Source organism: Pagrus major, chromosome 11 (genome assembly GCF_040436345.1).
Source record: "Pagrus major chromosome 11, Pma_NU_1.0".
In the NCBI taxonomy this organism is placed as follows: Eukaryota; Metazoa; Chordata; class Actinopteri; order Spariformes; family Sparidae; genus Pagrus; species Pagrus major.
Genome location: NC_133225.1, coordinates 7,062,963 through 7,088,476, shown reverse-complemented (window position 1 = coordinate 7,088,476; position 25,514 = coordinate 7,062,963). Strand labels below are relative to the sequence as shown.

At 42.1% G+C, this 25,514-nt stretch overlaps 2 protein-coding genes across 3 annotated transcripts in view; one reads left to right on the top strand and one right to left on the bottom strand.

Annotated features, from left to right (window-relative positions):
* Positions 1-925: 925 nt before the first annotated feature.
* Positions 926-23,967, bottom strand: gabra5 (gamma-aminobutyric acid type A receptor subunit alpha5). Its single transcript, XM_073477188.1, has 9 exons — positions 23,882-23,967; positions 23,568-23,692; positions 21,908-21,975; positions 20,580-20,800; positions 15,352-15,434; positions 7,056-7,199; positions 2,849-3,001; positions 2,496-2,707; positions 926-1,216 (listed from the first exon to the last, which is right to left on the bottom strand). Exons 1-9 carry the CDS (start codon positions 23,962-23,964, stop codon positions 926-928), a joined length of 1,380 nt encoding a protein of 459 aa, XP_073333289.1. The 5' UTR covers positions 23,965-23,967.
* gabrb3 (gamma-aminobutyric acid type A receptor subunit beta3) overlaps positions 11,753-25,514 on the top strand; it is a 41,675-nt gene continuing 27,913 nt past the window's right edge. For both annotated transcript variants that reach the window (XM_073477187.1, XM_073477186.1), the window contains exon 1: positions 11,753-11,906. In XM_073477187.1, coding sequence (XP_073333288.1) covers positions 11,818-11,906 — 89 coding nt within the window. In that variant the 5' untranslated portion in view covers positions 11,753-11,817. The remainder of the gene's footprint in view (positions 11,907-25,514) is intronic.

The window sequence follows — 25,514 nt, the reverse complement described above, 5'->3', positions numbered from 1 at the left end:
AACAAGGAAGCAAAGTCCCATGTGCCTGGGCCCAGCCGCGCATACCTGGACCTCCAAGCCCATTTGTACAAAGTAAGAGTTATAAAGGTAAAAGCCGCTTTTTGAGTAATAACACAGTAAAAATGTTTGTTTTGCATAGCATTTGGCCTTGCTGTACCATCACCTACCGTAGACTCAAGAAAAATATATAAATGCCAAATGCTTAAATTTTTAAAATATCAGAATTAGGCAGAAACTGATCCGTGACTGGAGTCCTAAAATGAGATAAATTAAACTGTCTTTAAAGGTCCCATATTATAAAAAGTGATATTTCCTGTCTTTTGTTGACGAATACGAAGGTCTAGGTGCGATATAAATACTGTTAAAGTACAGTATCAAATGCTCACAATCTTTTTTCAGAAACTGTCCCTTTTTAAACGAGTCTTCAGGACTTCTGTAAAGTTGTAATGTAAATGTTCAGCCACCAGCACAACCGCGGTTACAAAAAACACCCGGCAGAGCTGATGTGGGCCTGCTCAGGCCTGTGAGAGCTGACCAGTCCTGGCTTTTTCAGGGGGCGGGCCTTAAAGAGACAGGAGCTTTCAACAGATGGTTAATAGAGGTGCTGCAGCGATGGAAACAAATGTGTTGAACATTAAAGCATGTAAATATTTTCTAGTAGACACAGAATAAAGGTATGAACCAGAAAAATGAGCATAATATGGGACCTTTAAGAAAAAGTTGTATAACACACACACGTACAAACTCAAGGCAAACATGGCAATGTTTTTCCTGAAGCGACAGGCATGCAATGTTATCCAATGACCTAAAAAAAACCTCATTCTTCAACTATGATACGAGGACTAAGTGCTTGGCATTGATTTTGATTGCGTTCCAGTTATGAAATCCTGAAGTGGTTTGTCAGGAGGGTGAAAGATCGCAGAGCTTACACAGCTCCTTTGATCACTGGTTCCCTATTGAGATACGTGGCCCAGTAGACCAGGTTGAAGGTGCCAAACAGCACTGGGAACACTATCCTGGACATCTTGTCAATCTTGCTCACGCTGTTGTAAGTCTTTTTGGGGTCTGGGGCCTTGGTTTCAGAGGGTTTAAGCTGTACAGCCGTGCTGTTTGAAATGGTAGAGATGGACGCGTCCTTCGTGAGGTTGGTTGTGTAATTCACACCAGCCGAACAAGTGTTGTTTGGCTTTTTGGACAGAGCCAAAGGGTCCTTCTTCTGTAGGGAGAAAGAAAAGGCATTGATTGAGCGTAGACCACAATAGGCGCTGTGCATTCATCGGACATAATAAAATAGGTAGTTAATAACACAGGCTCACAAACAGAAAAAGAGAGAACAGTAAAAGATGGCCAGTGCAGGTGGAAAGAGAGGATCAATGTCCTTGGGCAATAATGAAGTGGCTCTGTGCCACAAATCTGGCACCTCACAGTGAATGTATTGATCCACTATTTCTGAACTCCTACATCTTGCCCTAATTCATCTCTTACTTTATAATCATGTGTGACATCAACTTTTTCATCCCTCCTCTTTCCCCAACTTTTTACACTACTACTCTTCTACTAGGAGGTGATAGGGAGGAGAGAATGAATAGATCACAGAGAGAAATGCCAGTGAGTCATTTTAAATAGCTATTGACACAGCCTGAACCCACAGTAAGGTTTAAAGCTGCTGTGACATTTTTCTTTTTCTATTACAGTGTATGTTCTGGAAACGACTGCCTTTGGAGCAGCTACTTTCACATTCTTAGCTCCTTGGATAACTTGTGCTGCAGCAGGAGAAAAGTCAGTTTCTGGATTGTATATTTTCTTGTTAAAGCAGCACTGATAAATATTTTTATATAAACGATGGGGCAAATGTTTAATATGAAAGGTGTCACTTATAGTGTCAAGTCCACAGTAAAGGATCAACCCAACTCTGCAGTTTTCCAGGGTCTTTCTAGACTTTGTTTGGCTACAGTCGCCACTTTAACTTGACTTGTTTTGGTCCACTCTCACTGCTCTCATCAGCCTTATTTCCAGGTGCATCAAGCAGCTGTTTTCAGCAAAAAATCTCTAGCAAACCCACTGTACACACGACCTGTCTAACACCAAACGTCAGAAAGACAAAAATAGCAACCAGCTGGTGAACAAAGGGAAGTGTGTAGCAGCTAAAAAGACAGGTTTTTTTTTGGAGTTGAGGACCAAAAGTTCTTAGTGTGATCCAAATATGGCAACTTCTAACAGCTGCAGGCAGAGTTTGGTGTTTTTCAAGTTTATCTTTTTGTTTAGCCATTTCTGGCATTTGTAAACTCCCTACTACCAAACATTAGATTGTGGGGACCCTCCATTGATGACACTCATTCTTTAGCCTTCATTACTAACCTCAAGTCTTAGCCTTCAAACAAACTGTTAAACTTGAGAAGTCCAGCTTTTCAGTCCCAAGAATAAATTGGTTCTGAGTTAGCTGCCAGGTCTGGGTCCCCACAATGGACACACACACACACATAAACAGTTCATACCTTGGGCTGTTGGGCCTCCATCGCCTTTTTTCCATCCCAGGCCCAGCTCCTCTTGGTGAAGTAGTTAACTGTGGCGAACTCGATAAGGGCGGAGAAGACGAAGGCGTAGCACACCGCGATGAACCAATCCATGGCTGTCGCGTAAGCCACTTTAGGCAGCGAGTTTCGAGCACTGATGCTGAGAGTGGTCATGGTGAGCACTGTGGTCACGCCTGGTGGTGGAGAAAAACTGGGTCACGCTTACTAACCAGACGTACTACTGAGATTTTATTCCAACAGATTGAGTCTTTGTCAAAGACGGCACACTTCAGATCATTTACACTAGTAAATGTGTCCGTGTGGTCCAAACTCACCAAAGACGGTCCGTGCTGGCACAGACTCGCGGTTGAGCCAAAAGGAAACCTGTGACAGGATTACAGTCATGAAGCAAGGCATGTAGGTCTGGATGACGAAGTAGCCGATCTTCCTCTTCAGGTAAAAGTGAGCCATCATCACGGTGTATTGACCTGCAGCAAGCAGCAGAACATAAGCGGAGGAAATACTCAGATTACATGCAGCTTCTTCTGGAGCCACAAAAAGCTTTATACTACTTTTTTCACATATGCAGCAGTCCTCCCCAACACCTGTAAACACACTGTCATGTGTAAAATTGGTGGAGTTACCCTTTAACCAAGAACATTAACTTATATTCTAAATTGCCTACATAGTACACAAGACTTCAATACAACATATAGTAGGGGTGTGACGAGATCTCGTGCCACGAGATCTCGCGAGATTAAACTCGACGATATTTCTCGTCGCGTTAAAAATCTGTCTCGCGAGATTTGTGAGCTATACAAACCTCTACCCCTGTACCTCTACCAGAGAAGCTGGCGCTGCTTCTACCAGAGAATTTTGACTGGCTGTGCTTCTACTTGTGACCTGTGGGGGAAGTAATGCGCCTTTGCTACGTCTAGCCTGCCAGAACCTAAAGAAGGAGAAGGAAAAGAAGAAGAGGAGGAGAAGGAGGGGAAACAGCAAGCAGCCAGAATGACGTCGGAAAATACCGGTATGACCATTGAAGATGCCCCCGCCACTTTTAAATCGTCTGTTTGGCAGCATTTTGGGTACCCGGCGGAAATGATAAATGGCAGTAGAGTGACTGATAAAACACGGACAATATGCAAACATTGTATGAAAATAATGCCGTACACCGCGGCTAATACGAGCACGATGCAGAGACATATGCAGCACCACCACAGCTTGGTACTCAAATCAGCTTCTGCACCTGTGAAGAAAACACTAACAGGCCAGACGACGCTGACAAATGCATTCGGACCTCAACTTCCACAGTCAAGCGCCAGAGCCACAACAATAACAAGAGACATAGGTGTTTTTATCGCAGCAGATATGAGGCCATTTTCTGTGGTAGAAAATCAAGGATTTCGGCGACTCATCCACACACTAGAACCGAAGTACAACATCCCATCACGCACGCATTTTACCCGCACAGTGATCCCGAACCTCTATGAAGAGTCCAAGAGCAAGGTTGTACAGGTCCTGAAAGATGCAGAAAGCATCGCCATAACAACGGACGGCTGGACATCGAGAGGTACGCAAAGCTACATCACAATTACAGCCCACACAATCAACAATGACTGGGAAATGCAAAGTGTTGTACTACAGACTCGCCCACTTTTCGAGTCCCACACAGGGGCAAACATAGCTGAGGTTTTACAGACAGCTGTTACTGATAATGATTTGGTTTTGCACATAATATTGTTTGCACTTTGAAAAGAAAAGGAGGAAATATTTAATTTTATTATTTTTTTATTATTGTTTTAACTTTTATAAATTTTAGTTCTAGTTTCAATTTGTGAAAGAATAAGTTTATTAACAGTTAAAAGAACATGGCTGTGTAGTTGCAGCATGTTGTTACCTTTAATACTTGGTGCATGCAAGTTATAATAAAACATTTCAAAATGCTTGTGCAACTCAGTAAAATAAAAGTCTGTTGGTCCAGTCATATATTTTGTCATTGTGGTTTTCCTAAAATCTCGTCTCGTCTCGATCTCGTGAACCCAATCTCGTGTCTCGTCTCGTCTCGTGAGCTGAGTGTATCGTCACACCCCTAACATATAGTCTATCTGCAATAAAACAATATGAAATAAAGGGTCTTCTGCAATGGGGATAAAGTTTATTGAACTGCATTCATGCTAAAAAATAACTCAGTGTGTCAAACTGTCTGTTCTGTGCCAACGTTAATACTGTTTTCACTCATCAGATCTCTCTACTGTAAATCTACCTGTGTGCTTTACACCTGTCACTGTTGGCCCATTTACAGAACGGTGCGTAATGCCACATATGTCACAGTTGTTTCCGTCTGTCTCTCATTTAGATTCAGACAGTTCATGCTGACCTCCCACATCCAGTAACTTCTCTATGATGACACTGATGAGGATAACCTATTTGTTGTTTATGTTCTTTTATAATCATTTATTTATCTCTGACATATTGTGCCTGGGGATTCCTCTCATTCCTTTTTCTTTTTTCTTTTTTTGTATTTGCCGTCATTAAAAATCTGTGTCTGGGGATGTGTTGTTTTCATTTCCTTCAATCAGTGGGTGGTGTGACATCCTCGGAGGCTGTGATTAAGTCAACTTTACTTGTCGACCTCCAGGCCAGAATACTCCTCTAAATATGAAAAGTGTGAGCAAAAATTATTGAAAAACAGTTTGGCAGGGGAAATCATCACATCCTGTTAATCAACTGAAGATTGCATTTGAAGGATTTTTTTTTTTTTTTTCTCAAAAATCCTGTCGAGCCATGGAGTCTGATAAACTATAGAAAATCCACAGATGACTGCTGCTTTCTCCTGGCAAAATCGGATTTTTCTGTCTCACTAATCCCTTGTCACAATCTGCATCCTGTATCTCTCTCTCTCTCACTGTCTCTCTGGCTCGCTCTCTCTCTCTCTCTTTCAGTGTGTGTGTGTGTGTGTGTGTGCGCAACAGACAGTCCATCCCCGTCCTGTCAGGCCGGGCCACTCTTGATTGGGGGACATACATCCTTGCCTGCCTGAGCTTCGAACACTAAAACAGAACCTGGATCAGCGGTGATTACAAGCAGGTGCACAGATGACTGACGCAGAGGGGGGTTGAGAGGGGCTGGAGGAAAAGTTTGGATGGTCCGTGCGATGCGGCGACAAGCATCATGTCCTTAATGAAAAGGGCACCTGTGTTGCTCCGAGGACTACTAGCCGGCAGCCCTGCTCCGTGCGGGCACGACTGGGCGAGCCCCGCTCTGATCTGACTGCCTGCTGGGCTTGGAAAGTGGATGGAAATCTGCAAGGCGTGAAAATGCGGTTGTGGTGGATTTTACTGTTTGGTTTTTGGAGTGTCCGCGGGGAACTGCCGTTCATAGCGGAGAACAACGCTGCTATGTTGGTCAACTGGTAAGTTCAGATCAAAAAAACCATCTGTTGATCTCTTGTGATCTGAAAGGCGCTGGCGTGTGTGTAATGTAATGAATTCACAAGGTTTCCCCCTGTCGTCGCTTCCATTCCTGTGTCTATATTTTCATCCCCTTCAGATTAACCTGTCAGGGTCAAAGGTCACCTCTGCCCAGTGTGAGCCCTGTGCTGAGCTATTCTTGGCTTGTTAAAGAGGGTTTGTACCTCAGATTAGCAATGCTAATTAAGGCCATGCTGGGTCTGTGTGTCTGAGCAGTGCTGAGGGGGTGGGGGGGTGGAAGTGAGACAGAGAAATATAGCAACCTGTGTGTTCATGAACTTGTTGAGCGTTTCGAGTCGTTCACCGGCAGCGTTGTCGGATTTCCTCCTGCTGCTTATAACCGCACGCTTAACGCTAAATATATAGTTGCACGCATTATCCAGTGTCATCAGCATCTTTCAGGATAAAGCGGCGAGCTCTGTATACATTACAGCTATAGGAATAAACTCAGCAGCAACAAGCGGGAGGAATGTATTATCATACTTCTTTACATAACAGAATTAAGCAGATGCCGCGCGGCCCCCCTCCACGTGTCTCCGCCGCCGCAGCCAATCCCCGAGCCGTGACGTCACTCGGTAAAAGCACAACTGATGGGCCTGCATACGGATTAACCCTACAGACCCAATGGCTCAGACCACGGATAAGTGATTTTTTTTTGCCCCCCTCCCCTCCTCTACTCTTCTCTTCTCTGGCTGCCCCAGAGACAGCTGGCTATGTGTGGGAGGCGTCCTCAAATCCTTGTGATTCATTCATTGTCTCTATCCAGCTTGATTTGAAAAAAAAAAAAAATCTTCTCACAACATCTTTGGATGGCACACACTGTAATAACACAGAGCTGAATAATAGGGTTGGAGCTTAACATCCCTGCTCCTGTCTGAAGCTACTGTACCAGCGCTGTTGTAAAGGAGGAAATAAGTGAGTGATGGAAGATAACGGAGGGATTAAGCCGCAGGAATTCAAGCCGAGGTGTAGATGGGCGTGTGTGTGAGTTAGAGTAGGTTATCTTTAATCTGAGGCCTGGTCGTCCAGGGTCATGTGACGGTTTTACTCTCGCCTCGCCTCACCGTACCTCGACTGGTGTAGATGTCCTCCGTTCCTGCCGTCTGACCAATCAGATGATACTGATTGAGCCGAGAGCCTTCCTCCGCCACCACCACAGACTTGGCTGCTCCCTGAGTCCACGTGTAGACCACCTCCGAGACTGGATACGCATCTGTGACAACAAAACAGAAAGACGCACAAACAAATTACTCATAAGAAGTTAAATAAACGTAACTTTGTTTCACTTGTAAATTTAAGGTTTGGCTATACTGTTAACTGGCTCCAACATCTCCAATATGAGGATTAGGTGGTTTGTTTCAAGGTTCATTTATCTGTCATTCTACAACAAAATGTTGTGGCTAATGTGGCGTTACGTCTCGCTTTTCATTTCGGCGTCGAGGGTTAAAAGGTTAGACCGGCCACAACGGATGCATGAGTCGCGCTTCTCACGTGCGTGTCAATCGAGGCTGCTACGTCGCTTCACTTAGAGATTTGGAGTCTCGCCTATTTTTACCCAGACGTGCGCACTGTTCTCTGAAAAAACAGACCTGAAACCGACAGTCGTATCGTCATCCTACCAGCGCCTCACTACAGTTTAAATGTCTGTATCTGCAGAATATGTGATGTGTACTTCTGTATCTTTTGGCCGGCGGCGGCAGGTTGAGCAGACTGTGGCTGGGATGGATGTATACATTTATAAATATGAATATATGTCTTTATATTTATATGAAGAGAAAGGGAGTGATAAATCATTCATCCATTATCAGACAAAGAAAATTCCCCTGAATAAAAAGATGTATGGCACTTAACGCTGACTGCTAGAATAGGGTAGGAAAACAATATAAATACAGGAGAGTCAGGTGACCCACAAATGTCCCGGCTCTTTGAGGGTTAAGGTGGCATGAAGCTGTATCAGTGAATCACTAAATTGTACATAATGAAATACAGACATTACTTCAGCCAAATACTGATCCACACACTGCTGCTGATGCATCGGGGGTCAAACGTAGAGTCACTTTGGATAAATACTTCCACTGCATCATTTCCTGAACAGCAGCCTGAAACTAAAACGTCGCTCCCCATCAGCCTGGAAACATGAATGAATGTTTTTTCTACATGATTTCCATGTTCTCTCTAAGCTTTTGTTGTTATTTCCTCTCGACCAAAGATGAGTTTGATAAATGACATGTTACGTGATTACAATTATGTAAGAGCTGCATTTTGGTCATGTTAGTTTTCCAGGTACAGTCATATTCAGCTCCCCTGCTGTGAACTTTGATATCATAAAAACACGAACATGGACTCAACCGCTAAGCAGATAAACTCACATCGCTCAGTTGTTTTTGTCAATAAAAATGGACAAGCCATTCTCATGTCACTTTATTCAGCTCAGCACATCGAAGTAGATGAAAGTAAACTAGAAACTGTATCACTGATGTTCAGTGACCACACAGCGCTGATACAGAGATCAGTGATGTGGTCTCGGAGCTGTTTCTATTTTTTTTATACCTAAACAAACTAAATAAACAAACTCTCTTTGTTTTCATGACTGAATAAACAGAATAAACAAACTGATCTTAAAGGACAACACAATTTATACTGTTTTACTTTGTTTACATGTGGCGGACCCTGCCACCTTTCTAGCTTCAAACGATGTTCTGGGACCTTATTTTCCTCTGAGAACAGCTTGTTTATTCAGTTATGGAAAAGATAAATCTTGTGCATGTAAAAGGTCTTAAAAGTTAAAAAGTCTGTTCCTGAAGTGCCTGACACGCCTCGTCAGTAGTCCCGCCTTTAATTCCGTGACTTCTTGACATCACTAGGTCACCATGTCACACATTTGCATGATTTATAGAAGTGGAAGTGAAGCTAACTGGAAACTGAAAAATCGACAGAACCGAGCTGGCTCAGGCTGGTGTGTGCTGACCAATCAGAGCAGACTAGGTATTTGGGAGGCGGGCCTTAAAGAGACGGGGTTTAAAAACAGAGCATCTCAGACAGAAGGTGGATACAGTGCTGGTGTGTGAGGAAATGTGTGTGTGTGTATGTGTGACTTTACTTTAAAAAAGTCAGGAAACATGTTACCTCAAAATTATCATGTTAAGTAGATTATTAAATTTAAGTTGTATGAGCTAAAATGTTTGAACAACTTAAAATTATTAGTCTACTTTATATGATAATTTTGAGGTAATAGGTTTTGTCGATTTCTTTTAAAGTAAAGTCACTTTTAATTTTTTTACAGTGTAGTAAAAATGATAAGACATTGTGTGTGTAATATGTGTCCTTTAAGGAGTGTTTGTCAGTGGTTTCAACGCAGTATTTGCAGCGGGAGGGCAGAAACTAGTGTTGACAGACCTCATATATTTACAAGCTCCAGAAAGTTCGGGTCAAATATTCTCCTGTTGTAGCAGAATTTACTTCCGGCTGTCCAGAAACATCAGCAGCTAACTGTTTACATGTTGTGTTACTGTGTTCCTCGGCTTTATCACGTATCTAGCTTAGAAATGTGGCGTGGCTGTGATACAACACTTGACCTTTGACCCACTTTGCTTCATTACACAGAGATTAACTTTGGTGTCACTGTTAAGAGCTCGTGTTTGGATCTGATGTAATCAGTTTGAGCGCTGCACAATACGCAGATGTTACTAATGGTGTGATGTTATGTGTGAATGTTGGCACAGTTCGACGGATTGAATGATTCGAGGTTCGCTCACGGGGGTTTGACCTTTTTACTGTAGCTTTACTGTTTCAGCGGCCTGTTTAGAGATACTAAGCTATGCATCATTTTATCTGCCTTTATATGCTGAAGCATTTCAAACACATCTCTGAACACACAGTCTGTCATCCACACTAGTTCATTTTGAAACAAGCAAGCCCTGCAGAATGCAAAAAACACTCTCAGTGGCTCGTACTGTACCGTCGTACAACCGCACATACTGTAGATGCACTAAATCTGTGTCTAGTGTGTGTGTGAGTGTGTGTGTGTGTGCCTGCTTGTGTGTGTGTCTCTCTCTCTCTCTCTCTCAATTGTACTGCAGTGCAGCGTCCAATCTAACAGTATTGCACTAATCCAGCAACTGTGGTGTTAGAAGACTTCACAGCAATTTAGATTGACCCGAGTCAACCAGTCTGTGGATTATCGTCTCAAAGACACGCTGCATTGTCTCAAACACGTCTCTGCAGAGCTGCCTCACATGAGCCGCTGAATTTACAAACACATTAGTTGTACTTTCACAATTTATTGCAAAAACTGACTGTGACTTTACTCCTACTGCTCCTAACGATTTTGTCCACAACTGAACGGTCCAGAGTGCTTTGTCTGTAGATTACCACCACAGTTTTGTATGAGGGAAGATAAAGATACATTATGTAATGGTTTTAGCCATTCATGTCTTTATAAGGTGCCACTAGCTGGATTTTGTTTGCTGTTCCCCATTTCCAGTCTTTGTACTAAGCTAACCTGCTGTAGCTGCTACGAAGCTAAGCTGTTTGCTCTCACTTCATATTTAGTAACCCGACAGATGTATCTATCTTCTTCTTTAACTCTACGCAAGTATGTGAGTACACATACTTCCGAAAATGTGATACTGTACTTTTAGTCAAGCAGCTCCACTGGACGAACCTGAATGAAAACAGCATGAAGTACATGATAAAAAAAATACAGACAGACCTATTTTGTGTCCATTACCCCATTTTCTGAACTTACTCTGAGTCTACACCCACACTCATAGATTCTGGGGTTACAATACGTAACCAGGGTTGTGCTGCAAAGCATGTTTAGCATGCTAACCAGCTAGCCCCGGCCCTGGATCCAAAGCTCCTGTGCTAGCAGTGAAAACACCAACATTCTCGTGATGCTCTGAGCTTCCAGTCCGGATTGCTAGCTGCACAGCTAACTGAGCCAATTAGCTAACAGCAGCTACAGTTGGCAGCAGTTTAGCTGTTACTCTGGTGATATGCTGCTATTTGTTTGAGTATAAATACAACAGGTGGCAAATTCTTACATATTGCACCTTTAAAGATGAACTTTTTCAATAAAATGCCCGCTGCAGTCTTTTCAATATTGCATAAAACTCCCTCTTTTTGTCTCTCTGGGCAGTGTTTCTGTGCTGAGCTGGGGTGGAGGCATAGGCGGAAATCATGGGGGGTCCGGGCCCTCCCCCTTCCTAGGACAAAGAGAGATTTATGCCCCTCAACAACCTTTATCAGGGAAAACTAATTTGAAATTATATAGTAACATGCATTGAAAACACTTGCACAACAATGTGTTTTTTAGTTTCTAAAGATTGGTTCCCCCTGCTCTGTGCCTCACAATGGTTGGGTCCACCGCCAATCAACCTGCTCCTCACACAGCTGTCTCTGTGGAGCGTCTCTGAGTGTGCTGGTGCTGCTGGCCGACCATAGTAAGTAGATATTTTGCAAAAGTTGACTTTAAAGAAAGCAGCTCTTTTTCTCTTGTCACAAAGTTTTTTTAACTTGAGTTTTAGCTTAAAATAGCTCCACAGACACGCTGTAGATCACTTGAGGTCTTGTTAAAAGCACCTGGTTTTGTCGCGACAAACGGGGCTAGAAAATGTCCCGGGGGTGCCCTTAAAATCCTTCAGCAACCGCTCCTGAGAATGTTTTCTGTTTACTGGGGGCGGGCAAAATCTGGGTGGAGGGCTAATAACACAACTTCAGACTTAACTTGATCCCTGATTTAAAATGTCTCCCAGTCTATAGCAGCTGTGCTGTTTCAAATGGATCTCTGGATCTCAAATCTCTGATCCTTTGCGAGGAGCCAAAAGTGAATGTGGGCACTTTGTGAAGTTGCAGCCACGCAGCGTTTTCCCAGGTCCTTGACTGATTTGAAGTCTTGCTCCTGCTGTTTGCCCTTCAGGTAATTTCCTCCACACAGGCTAGTCCAACAACACATCTCAGTGAAAAGTTGAAGCTGCTTTTACTCCGGCTTTGGTAAATGATGATATATATCTTACATTCCAGCCCATGACTTCTTCTGTGCATCTTTAAGTGCAAAGAGACACAGGTTAGTGAAAATGTAGGAATACAGCTTCACAAGCAGCGGTTTATCTGCATAATTCCAGCATGGGACAAACATTAAGGAGAACCAGGATGTGATCTGAAATAAGAAATGATTTGAAATGCTTTCTAGTTGCATTTCAGGTCATTTACAGGTGCTTCTCTTTCTTTTTTTCATTTGTAGGAGCAAGTTTAATAGTTCAGCAATGAATTCAGTTCAGCAATGAATTGATCTTTTCGTCTCCTTCTCCTCTCGCTTGCTGTGGTACCGACAATATTTCTTCAATCCAACTGAAATCATTCTGAGTCGAGATTCTAACCAAACTGTGTACATGAACGCTAAAAAAAGCAATCCGATAAGATGTGTTGTTACATGTATTCAGTCAGAATTTGTTTGAGATGCGCAAAGTGTGAAGTGTCTAATCTGACAGAAACATGAGCAACGTTGTTCTGATTGGGCCATTATTCTGATTATTAGTGGAATATTAGGGTCCATGTAAACACAGCTGCTGTGTGTAGTTTCTTCACCTCTGATATATTTTTTTTAAAGTTTGAAATTTCCCACCAACTTGCTTTTTTGCCAAAATGTAGAAGAGAAGATTGATACCACTGTAATTGCCCATAAATTCATAACTCATTTACCCATTAAATGTGAAGCTGCAGCAGATGTTTAGCTTAGCTTAGCATAAAGACTCAAAGCAGGGGGAAACAGTTGTTTACTCTTCGACTTCTGTACGGACTAAAATAACAAGATTAAAATGCTAATTAGTGAGCTTTAGAAGTGCTGGTGGGCAGATTTTTTAACCTTTGGACACAGTCAGGCTAGCTGTTGTTTGTTTTTATGCTAGGCTAAGGCACAGCTAAAATGTCCCAGCTGTAGATTCAATTTCTCTTTTTGTCTAACTCTCTGCACGAAGACACATACTGTAACTGTGAAGGCAGAGTGGTTTAGCATTAGCACATTAGCCTAGCAGCAAAGCAGACACAACTGAAATGACAGCTGATAGCTGACTTTGGAGTAAATGTACTGTATACCAGTCTTTTTGTCAACCAAAGAGGTACGGCAAGCGATTAAATGCATAAAACAATGCACTGTATGTACTGTATATGGCTAGCTTCACACCATCATGTCATGTCATTCTGTTAACATCATTCAACCACTTTCTATCCATCACACACTTCCTTTAAATTGTGCCACAGACACATCTGTGTACTGTCAGACTGTTTCGATCTAAAGGAACCATAAGGCTGAGAGCGAGACTGATGATAGCCGAGTCCATGAGAGGTGATTAACACAAGAGCAGAGGACAGGTCTACTGTAGCTCTGAAAGCCTTGAGCTCATGGGTGAGTGCTATCTGTTCGGTCAAAGGATTAGCTAGGGTTAATGGAGTCGGAGAAAACAGGATATACAGCACCGCGGCAACTTCTGCAGCTTATAGCCTCGCATAGGCTGTTCTGTTACTGTGACACGAGGTCTTCACAATCATTTCATGTTCAACAAAGTGCTTCTTGTTCTTAAGTTAGCATCTTGGTTTTTGTTGGATATATCGTGCGGTTCACTTTGTCACGTCTGACGTAATGGATTACACTCAGACATCTTATATAAGCTCTTTAAGAACAGACGCTACAGGTGAGAAGGTCAAAGGTCAACTCATAGATATCACCATGAAACTTGAAGGTGCAATATGTAAGGATGTCGAATTCATACTCAAATAGGAGGCAGCACATCAGCAGAGTAACCGCTAACTGCTGCCAACTGTACGTGCTAGTTAGCTCAGTTAGCCGTGCAGCTAGCTCCCCAGACTGGGAGCTCTGAGGACGAGGAGGGAGAGAGCCACTAGCACAGGAGCTGGGGCGAAATTGAAGGCGAAGTACATAATCCTTTAAATGTGTAATATATAAATGAGTCTGAGAAATATGAACATAATATCATATTAATGCTAATGTGTGGCTAATTTACTTTGTGTATTTATTATTTAAATCTGCAATATGTAAGAATTTAAGTTAAAAACATTCAAAAGTTTTGACATTATGATTTCTGTGTATTGTCTTTCTGCTGAAGTTAGCATGCTACCTAGCTTGCCCCAGCCCATCCTGGCCCAAAGCTCTTGTGCTGGCGGGTTTAAACAAGGAAGCAGGAACAGGTGTTTCCATCCTTGATTTCTATTCATTCTAACACTTTGCCACATTATGCAATATTTTATATTGTTTATTTTTTCCTGTTTGTTAGGGCAGTTTCTTTATGCATAAATTAAAAACCCACAGAAAAAACAGGTGGAACTGCCAAATAAATACTGTGAAGTTAGAGAGTCTAAGTCACCTGTAATCTCAGTAACAAGAAGTTTACAGGACACCCGTTAAAGACCTGTATTTAAACTTTGTATAATTAATTAGCGGCAGGTTTCGACTTTCTGGGCTCCCTGATAAGTTAATCGACATAAGATAGCTTGACGCCAAGTACAGCAGCCAATCTAGTCTCAGTTAGTCGCTCTGATTATCCCTATCCCTGCTCTGATGTGACCAAAGTAGGCGTGGGAGTGGCTAAATGTCATTTGACCGAGCACGCAGCGTACTGTAGCTCTGCCCCAGAGATTCAGGCCCGAGATAACCCGGCATACGTACAAGTGGCAGGGAACACCTCCAATGCTAAGCTTAAGCTTACCTGACTGGAGCTCCCCAGGTATTTTTATACCTCTGGCGCTGTGTGAAGCAACCTAACTAGCTTAAAAGTTATAAGTGTAGTTTAGCTGTGCATGTACAAAGTGTACGACTGGACGTTTTAAAGGTTACCTTGGTGGTAAATGTAGGTTTGGTGTGTGTGTGTGTGTGTGTGTGTGTGTGTGTGTGTGTGTGTGTTGCTGTTTCCACTCTGTGTGTTTCCAATATTTCCCATTAAGTGTAGTTGAGGCAGTGAAGGATGCAGGAGAGCAGCGCTGACATGTTGATTAATGGCTTAATCAGGAGCAGTGTGTCAGCGTCTACATGGCTATCTCCTGCATCGCCACAACAATAGCATTGCACCTGAGGGACACAGGCTGTCAAACACACCCAGGTACATCCATCCCCACATCCGCCGCCCGGATAAAGTCACCGAAACTGATGCCACGTCAAAACTCCATGCTACTTTTTCTCACGAGTGACCCTTTGTGTATTTTTAGAAAAAGATTTTGGGGGACGCTTTCTGTACTCGTGTGTCGGCCGGTGCCTCGGCTGCTGACGTGACACATTTACACTGCAGCTTTTCTTTGCATTATTTAATGCCGTTACTCAATGTGTGCATTTGCTTATGGGCTTGTTTACTCACAGCTTCCGAATTTAAGCGGACAAGCATGGGCGTCCATCGGGAAATCCTCCAGCTGCATGGGGCACTCCGCTGATATAGTCAGTCTGAAAGGAGAAAGTCATGCATCCAAAGTCAGAGAGCAAATAAATCAACTGTGTGAGATGGGACGACATCATCATCATCATCATCATCATCATCTACACACAGTAGCGTATCTTCTTATCATAAATAATTTGTTTCATTTGGGTTATGCGTCATTTTCTACGCAGCCATTAACCAATGAAAATCATAGTCTGTCTTCATTAGTGCGTCTAAAGCACAGAGCAATAAACAACTGAGCCACCAGAGGGTCCCCTGATGATACAGTACCTACAGTATCCAGGACTGTGTGTGCAAAAAATGTGCTTGAGAATTGTTTCTAGAAATCAATTGAGGGTTGTTTTTGTGTAGCAAGGCTGCCACCTGCCTGTGGAAGAGCAATAAAGCATGAATAAAAAAAGATTTATAGGAAACAAAACACAAAGAAAATGAGCTCATCTACACGACCAGCTCACACAGAGTCTGATCTGATGCTGCCCTCTGCTGGACGGACTAATAATAGTCAGAGCTGCTGTCATCACCATGGAAATCAAAGGGTATCCACACAGACGCCCACTGACGGCAGCAGACTAAATAAGATGCGTGACACCGACTGTGTACCACAATACTGAGGGACAGTAGGAGTAGGAGTAGGGCTGCATGCGATGGTACAAAACAAAATCATTTTGCGATTTTTGGATGGAAAGTGTGTTTGGAATATGATTCAGGTACTTCTACTTTGCTGGAGTATTTCGATTTTCTGCAAGTTTCTACTTCTTCTACTTTTTATTATATTGTACTATTTCCTTCATTACTGTACATGTATTTTTATAGCTGTATGACTTTGCAGATTAAGAGTTAACACACAAATCATACAACTCTCTTAGAAAAATATGCTCCATTTCTGTGGATGAAAAAGCCCTGAAGCCCACTGATGGGTGAGTGATTACAAACTCCAGCTTTGCAGCTAAATATGCTGTAATATTACATTATTTTAAAGGTGCGATATGGAAATATTGGCCACCTGTCAAAGGTCAGGGCATATCACCAGAGTAAATGTTAACTGTAGCTGCTCTTAGTCAGTTGCCTCAGTTAGCCGTGCAGCTAGCAGTACAGACTGGGAGCTCGGAGTGGTATTACGAGACAGGACAGGCCGGGGCTAGCTTGTTAGCATGCTAACTTCAGTAAATCTCTGCAACACAGTACATAGATGTCTTATATCCTGTTATTTCTCTTCTTTTGGTTCATTTTTTTGAATGTTTTGAACCAAAATTCGTATATATATTGCACCTTACACTCTGGTTGGGAGTCAACAGATACCCTCAGATATATGTGAGGCTGAAATTTAGGACAATTTGTGTAATGTTGAAAAAAATATGCAAGAAATCTTGAATATTTCTATTTGCTGGATGGTGCAGACATAAGAAACATTAAGTTTTGTCTTTAAATATTGTTGTCAGTGCAAAACATGATATAGTTTGAACAAAGAGCCGGACCTAGCTAATATGTGGCACCGACAGAGTGAAAAAGGACCATTTTTAATTTTTAAGTAAAAAACTAAAGGGGGAAACTCCCACTGGGGGAAAGTGTGGTAGCTAAGACAGCTTCACCTGTAGCTTGATCCACTATTACCTGACATAAGTAATGATATTCAAATAATATAGTATATTACTGTAATAAGATACCACATTTGAAAAGGATCGTGTTGAGTGTGGTATTTCTATTTTTTACATTAACTTTTTCTTTACATCCAGCACCACTGTAATACCTTATACTGCATTATACGAACACAATGCATAAATAAGATTAAAATTGGCTGCAGAGGAGGGATTTCAGTATATTAAAGGCCATCTGCTGTCTCAGCTGTTTTGGTAAAAAAAAATATGCCCCACATCAACACAGCAGCCTCAATCTGTGAACAGTGAATAAGAGGATAGAAGGAGAAAGAGAATAGAAATACTGATGAGTGTGGAAGTCACTGCGTTATACGGAGGCTGCTATATTACAGAGCACGACATTACACTGTATAATAATCAGTCCTGTTCACTGGGTCTGTGTTGTGTCCTACATCACTCTCTAGTGGTCTATTATGCAAAGCTCAGCCGAGGAGTTGAAGCTATGTGTGAATGTGTTCTGCATACAAAAACTCCCTGTGTAGTATCAGAGACCAAATGTGATTAACTGATTACTTGAAAGAGTTTATTGACGACTATTTTTATACTTAAATTGTTTTGTTTTCTCAGATTCCTGCGTCTTAATTGTGAGGATTTGCTGCTTTTGCTGAATGCATATAGACAAAAAGATGAATAATTAATTAGGGCAGATTGATTAATATTGATATTGATATCAATAATATCAATATTATTTTGGGTCACTACTAGAATGTGTTTACATGCTCAAAAAACACGTCAGGTTTCTCGTACAGTCCAGTGCTGCAGCTCTGTATTCCCACTCTGTCTGAAACTCTCTATTTTAGCTCCTGTCTCTTTAAGGCCCCCCCTCCAGACTACCCAGCCTCCTCTGATTGGTCAACTCACACACGCCTGAGCCACCACCGCTAACAACAACACAACAGCTGTGCTGAATCAATTCTTACGTGGCAAACTAGCTGCTAGGCATAAATTATACAAATGTGTGACATGGTGACGTAGTGTGATGTCACAAAGTCACAGAATTAAAGGCGGGACTACTGACGAGGCGTTTCAGGAGCAGTGTTTTCTGTGGGAGAGAGGAGCTTCTGTTGGTGCGGACTTTGACCTTTTTAACTTTTAAGATCTTTTAGACGCGCAGGAATGGATAATACACTGAAGGAAAGGAACAAAAATAAAAAGTATGTAGTTCCACAGATTCTCTGCCTCCAGCTTCTCAAATATGAGTATAGTATAGTATAGTAAATATGAGTGTCTTTGGATTTTGGTCATTATCTCAAGAAAAAGATGAATAATCAAGAAAATAATTGTCATATTAAAGGTGCACATCTTCATTGACTGATTTTTTTTTTTATGCCTAAACAAACTAAATAAACAAACCCTCTTTGTTTTCGTGGCAGCCTGTAGCCGCAGCTCCCGTCGTGTTTTTTAAACTTTTATTTGTTGGTTAATTCCTTTCTAGGTTGTTCTTTTTTATTTCATTGTGTTGTCATTGTCTCTGTGTGTAATGCTGCTGCTACACTTTAATTTCCCAGCTTGGGATCAATAAAATCAATCAATCAATCTATCAATCTATCAATCTATCAATCTATCTATCTATCTATCTATCTATCTATCTGTCTGAATAAACAAACTGACCTTAAAGGACACAATAACACAATTTCATACTGTTGTTTACATTTGGCGGACCCTGCCACCTTTCTAGCTTCAAACTATTCTGGGGACCTTATTTTCCTCTGAGAACAGCTGCTTTATTCAATTATGGAAAAAAATAATATTTTTGTTTTGCATGTTTACCTCATTAATATTGTAAATTTAAAAAATCTTTCTCCAAAACAACATAGTGCCCCTTTGATAAATGATGAAAATGATAATCAGCTTCTTTTATTTTACTTTTTTTTCTTTCTAGTGTCTATTTGAGAGGAACTGCGAACATAAAGTGAGTTATTATCAAAGTGCAGAATACAGGATGATATCCAGGTCACCCAGGTTAGTGTAGTTCTGCAGCGCTCTGACATTTTTCTGAGCAGCATGACTAATATCCACAGAGGGACTTTACAGTAAATGGGCAGCGCTGAATGGCTTTAATTAGTGCAGTCAAATATATGAGGTAGAGGCTCCGTAATAAATCATAATGACCAATAAGGACGGTGCAGACAAGCAGATGAATCACCGACTGAAAGTAAAACGCTGCCATCATTGTTCTTATCTTGCACCGGTACGTATTATGTTTTAGATTCGTGGGAATTCATTGTGTATTACAGGCACTCGCCGCCTGGATCGAAACCCTGCCTTTCCTCCGAGAGATATTTTCATGGTACACTAGCCGGGGCGCTGCACACTACTTGTTCCAGCGTAGGAGAGTAATGCATGCATAAAATGTTTCTCTAATATCCTTGTTCCCAGAACACAAAAAGCATTAATGGGCCATCGTGATGCTATTTCTAATGGCTTGTGCTGTTCGCAAATGTGCTGCAGATTTGTAGCAATTTTAAAGTCAGTGGATCAATAGTCGTTTTTGACATGACGTCCATTTCCTCCAACTTCCTCTGTTATGATCTGATCTGGGGGATTTATTGCCGTGATATGATGATGATGATGATGATGATACCGATGAAAGTGGATGTAAATGAGATGTTTCGATATCTTTCTACTGTGATGTGTTGCTCTCACATGGCACCATGAAGCACGAATAATGACTGGATTAGACTGCTATGACTGGAGAAAAGGTGACTTTAAGGCAGAGATGGCAAAAGTACACACATTCTTTACTCAAGTACTGTAGAAGTACAAATACTTGTGTGAAGAAAAAAGACTCGTAGTAGAAGAACTGATTCAAATTTTCAGTTTTTCTCCCCATTCGAGTCTCCCTCTCTGTCTCTTCCTGCCTTTTACGTTGTTTCATCTCGCTACGTCCGCCGTGCGTGATATGCACTGATAGTGGATAAAGTAACGAGCCTGAAAATAAAAACTCAAGTACAGTAACCAAGTATTTGTGCTTTGTTACTTCCCGCATCGGCTTTCAGGTAACAGAAAATGCAAACTAGAGGTACTTTACAGCGGCTCATATGACTACACATCATTAAAATCCTTGTGACAAGAATTGTGAGTGTGAGAGCAATACTAAGCAGGATAGGTTTTGCTGTTTTCCTGTCAAAGTAAAGGTTTCTGTGATGTAGTACGGAGGAGGAGTGAAGCATCCAGTTCCCTGTGACAGAGCGTAGGGTCAAAGCAAATATTTCGAGCTCCTCTGACCTCCAGTTTACAGAACGGGACAACACGATGACGCATCAGTGCACCACTGAGACATGTGTAGTACGAGTGTGTGGGCTGTGTGAGTGCAGCAGGGGTCTTAAAAACCGTTACCAAAGAAGTTATTACAGCCTGATGGATGCTTTAGTCATCTCTCCACTTCTAATTGGATTACACAACATCTCTGAGTCGCCACTCGTCGATTCATTGTCGAGATCGGAAAAGAAATGTTTTTCCGGCTGCGGTCCAAATTCTGATTTTTAAGGTTACCTCATGGTGTAGAGCAGAGTCCCGTCATCCTTCAGCCGCAGCAGCTTGTTAGGTGTAGTCATATTATGTGCGATGGATTTCTTCCCGTTGAGGAAGAAGGTGTCCGGAGTCCAGATGTTACTGGCCAGGAGGTTATTCAAGGCGAGCATCTGCATCGGGCCTTTAAAGCGCAGTCTCTCATCTTTCCAGCTCTGACGGAAGAACACATCGATGGTGTATTCCTGCAGAGGAAATAACACAATTAACACGTGGGAATTAAAACATACATGCATTGATTAGTCTGAGAAATGCTGCGGATGTCTGTAAGGAGTGATGTCTGTTACACAGTATGACACAGCTGACGAAAGCTTTCCACATGTTACACATGTACTTTTCAAACACAGCTTTTATTTGTTAATGAAAAATCAGGATGGTAGTCAGATACAATCAGCCATAATACGTTGAATGTGTGTGTAATTTGAAGTTGCAGTACGCAGTGTTGTTAAAAGTACCCAAAAGTCTTACACGAGTATGTGAAGATATCGTGTCAAAATATTAACTTTGGTAAAAGTGAACGTCACCCTTACAAACAGTACTTGGGGGGGAAAAGGTCTCAAAGTATCTGATATTAAATATACTTACAAAAAGTACAGCTAAAGGTAAAAAACACATACATTTAGATGTGTACATATACATACTGTATATACTTTGGGTTGACTGATTATCAGCCTGACCAGATATTCAGCGTTGTTCACATTATCAGACTCTGTGTTTCTTTATGCAGTTGCCGACAAAGTAATTCAATTTATGTGAAAATCTGCTACTTTGGCTCTGATGCAGAATGTAATCTGCAAAGTAACTAGTAACTAAAAGCTATCAAATACATGCAGTGGAATAAAAAGTGCAATACTTGCCTCCAATATAATAATAATAATGGCAGAATGTAAGGTTCCTGTTTTAATTAGTTTCCTTTCCATCCAACATTATTGTTTTGTAGTTACTCGACTCAGATTTTCAATCTTACTTAATGGCCTGTAAAACCAAACTGAACTCACTCAGTGTATTTTAATAGAAGTTTTTTGTAGATAAACTACAATATTATAATATTATGTAAAATGAATGTTAATAAATTATTTCACATGACCTCAAATCTTCTGATCCCTTTAGAACAAGTTAAAAATGTAACTTAAACCTGCAGCGTGAAACTTGTGCGACCTCCCTCTAGCAGTGAGACGTTAGTGAAGAAGGTCTTTAGGCTCCTAGTGGCTGGAGGCTACTCTGTCGCTGTGGATGCTTCCCCCCAAATTTCATTTTGTAAACATCCTGTGAAGGTGAGGAGAGATTCTTACCATTTCAGTGTCAGAGACCGGACCAAAGCTCGTGACAAAGATGTTGGTTTTGATCTCTGTCACCTTTTCTGTAAGAAGAGAAAGAATATCATGAACCTTTTACAATTCATTCATATGTTGCATTATTGTTCTGGACAACATCTTTTCTACAGAGGAAGATATAATGTAGGTTCTGTTTTCTGCAACGTGAAATTATATGAGATTAAAGCAAATCAAATGAGAAAATCACTCAATGGAAAGAAACTGTACATACATCTTAATTTAAAGGAGACATATTGTGCTTATTAGTTTTTGTTCTTTCCTTCAGTGTTTCACATCTTTACAGGTTTGTGTGCTTGAAAATGTCTTAAAAGTTAAAAAGCCCAAAGTCTGCAACAACAGGAGCTCCTCTCTCCCACAGAAAACACTGCTCCTGAAACGCCTCGTCAGTAGCCCCGCCTTTAATTCCTGTGACTTTGTGACATCACACTACGTCACCATGTCACTCATTTGCATAATTTATGCCCATATTTACAGTAGAGGTGAAGATAACCAGAAGCTGAAAACATGACAGTCGACCGGGCGGTGCTGGCTCAGGCGTGTGTGAGCTGACCAATCAGAGAAGACTGGGTATTAAGGGGGGGGGGGCCTTAAAGAGACAGGAGCTAAAACAGAGCTGCAGCACTGGACAGTATGAGAAAACTGATGTGTTTTTTGAGCATTAAAGCATGTAAACATATTCTAGTAGTGATAAAAAAAATAAAATTATAAACATGGAAATGAGCAGAATATGTCTCCTTTAAGTTCTACGTTAAAAAAGTTTGACTTTGGCAACTCTACATAAAATTCCAGGTTGTCTTTCAAAGGAGAAGAAGAGTTGAATTAAAAGAGAATTTCTTTGATTATACTCAGTATATTAAGTACATACTGGAAATTTAAACTGGACAACCGAACTTAACGATTAGACAAATGATGATAGCTATTTGGAAAGAATCCTAACTCCACTGTAACTTTTATTTTTTATTCACTGGCACACTCCAGATAAATGCAGCACCTCTCCTGAACACCCTGAGGTTATCGGAGCAGCTCAAACACCTACAGGACCAGTGCGATACAGTCGGAGTGAAGCCACACGCCGCACAACATTTATACTTTAATAGAGCCAAAACCAGATCAGAAGAAGAGAAGACATTCTCTCTACTTATTGTATCTTTTCATTTCTGCTCCACAATGAAAACTTTTCAGTCGTCGCCTCCTTCGCCCTGCTTCTACTGAGAACAAAGGAGCTGCTGTTGACGGGACTAATGGCTTTCTCAAGGTCACACAGACAAACACCGCTTCAGCTATGTGTCCATAGTGCCATTAAATCACACTCAGAGGAGGTGTAAACATCTGATTGTGTCTTTTTGTCATAGACTTCATGAATAACAGACACATCCCCCCGTCTGGATCCAGCAGAAGACAGATGTTGCAGTGCAGAGCATTGTTCTCTTGTAATCTGTCCTGCAGAGCTATCGATGCAGAGGCTCTTTTCATCTATATCCAAAAGTACAGAGACACCCCCCCTCAAGATTCACTCTCACAGGGGCATAATCAGTTCTCACCTCACATATGTGAGACTGTTTTAATTACCAAAAATGTCAGAGGTGTTGGAGTTTGACTGTCCGCTGGGAAACCTTACCTCCCAGTCCAGGGCGGAGTCTGTTGTCATAGCCGTCCAGCAGTCCGTCCAGGATGCGTGTGAAGATGGTGATGTTGTCATTCAATTCGGCCTCTTTGGGCGTTCCAGTCACATCCTGGGAGAGGCTGGATGGAAGAGCATTTTTAAAATAACGACTTCAAATGAAAAGACGAAGCCGAGGTAATGTGAGATTATACGTCACTTCGAGAAGTGGAATTAAATCCAGTCAATCCAGCATATATTAAAAGAAGCCATGTTTATTTTACTACAAGGTGAATTATTCAAAATAAGAGTTACGGGAGTCAGTTCCTCACCTCAGACGGCAGGTGATGCTCACAAGCAAGACACAGACCCACAGACGTCTCATTGCAAGGCTGTAGCACATTCCATCGCCCATTCCTGAAACGACACATCCTCACTTCATCAAAACTACAAAAACTGGGTTTTATCACAGCACGGTTGAGAAAGAAGCACTCCGGCTTCTATCACAAATGAAAAACAGTATTAACAGAATTATTCATTGTTCAACCTGCCTCGTCCGAGCAGTTTCACAGTGGAAACTATAATAAAATATCAAATAAGGCGTGTATCTCTCATAGTCTGATGCAAGCAGCTTTTACAGTAACATCTGACCCCTCGCTGATAAATCTTCATCAGTTGCACAAATGTTTTCACAGAGGCGAACACACACACTGATGAGCTGACAGTATCACAACAGCCAATGCAGCAATCTCCAGCCTCTCTGAACAGTACAGGACAACATCTGGAGGAGCTGCAGATGTTTGAAGAGAGATGATAATGCAAAGTTCCTCTTTCTTGAACGTTCAAATCTTCCACCCAGCTCACTGCTGAGCTTTAATTTCCCTAAAATCAAGGCTGTCTAGAGAAGTTGATGACTTCTGACAGGCTGAGCTGGGCTGCAATCCTCCACCACTGGATACCTGAAGGTGTGAAACGCCTCCAACAGTAGATGCATCCACACACACACACATCATCCCACATCCAAATACAATAAACCCCGCAACAATCCTGCCTGCACCTCCTGCAGCTGGTAAAACCCCCTCAGTGTGGCTGTGAGTGTGCGCACCCTGCCTGCACCGCATCCCCTCTTCATTCACGACTCACTCCCAGCCCGACCGACTGTGAAAAAACCTCCCCCCGGCATCCACAGCTCCTCTCTACTGTAAACCCCGTTCTCCTCCCGTACCCACACATCCCACTAACATCTCGTACTGTACACGCTGGCCTGTGACAAACCAGGCGCCGGCGGTGGTGGTGGTGGTGGAGCCGCAGTTGCCCAAAAGCTTACCACACAAGACGATGCGCAGTCAAACTTCTCCACGCAGATCGCAGCGTTCAGTATCTGGCATCAATTGTGCAGAAGCGTCTCCTCCATCCGAGACACAGAGGAAGAGGGAGAGAGAGGGGGGATGAAGATGTGGACTAATTTCACTGTCAGCGAGGTTTCTTTTCTTCCAGCCCCCCCAGAGCGATTAAAAGGCTGGCACCGAAGAAATAAAGGCTCCCCAACACTTCTGCTGACTGACCATCCTTTTTTTTTTTTTTTTAGTTTGGTCTCCGAGGAGGAGCCGCCGGCAAACACAGCAAGCTTTGCACACAAAAAATCCAATAGTGGTGGTCCGGAAAGGCGAAGTGCACAATGCAAATAAGACTTTAAAATAAATGCAATACAAAGACGAGACGAGTGAGTGTGAGCAGTGCGGACAGAGAGGCAGGAGGACGTACGGCCAGTGTGGTGGAGGAGGAGGAGGAGGAAGAGGAGGAGGTGGAGGAAAGAGATGGTGGAGACAGATAGGGGAGGGAGGGTGACACAGAGAGGAAGGGAGAGAGAGAGAGGAAGGAATATAAAGGAGAATGTATGAGTAGTAACAGTTACAACCATGAGAGGGGTCTCCACAACAACAGACCCACTAAAGCTTTAATCTG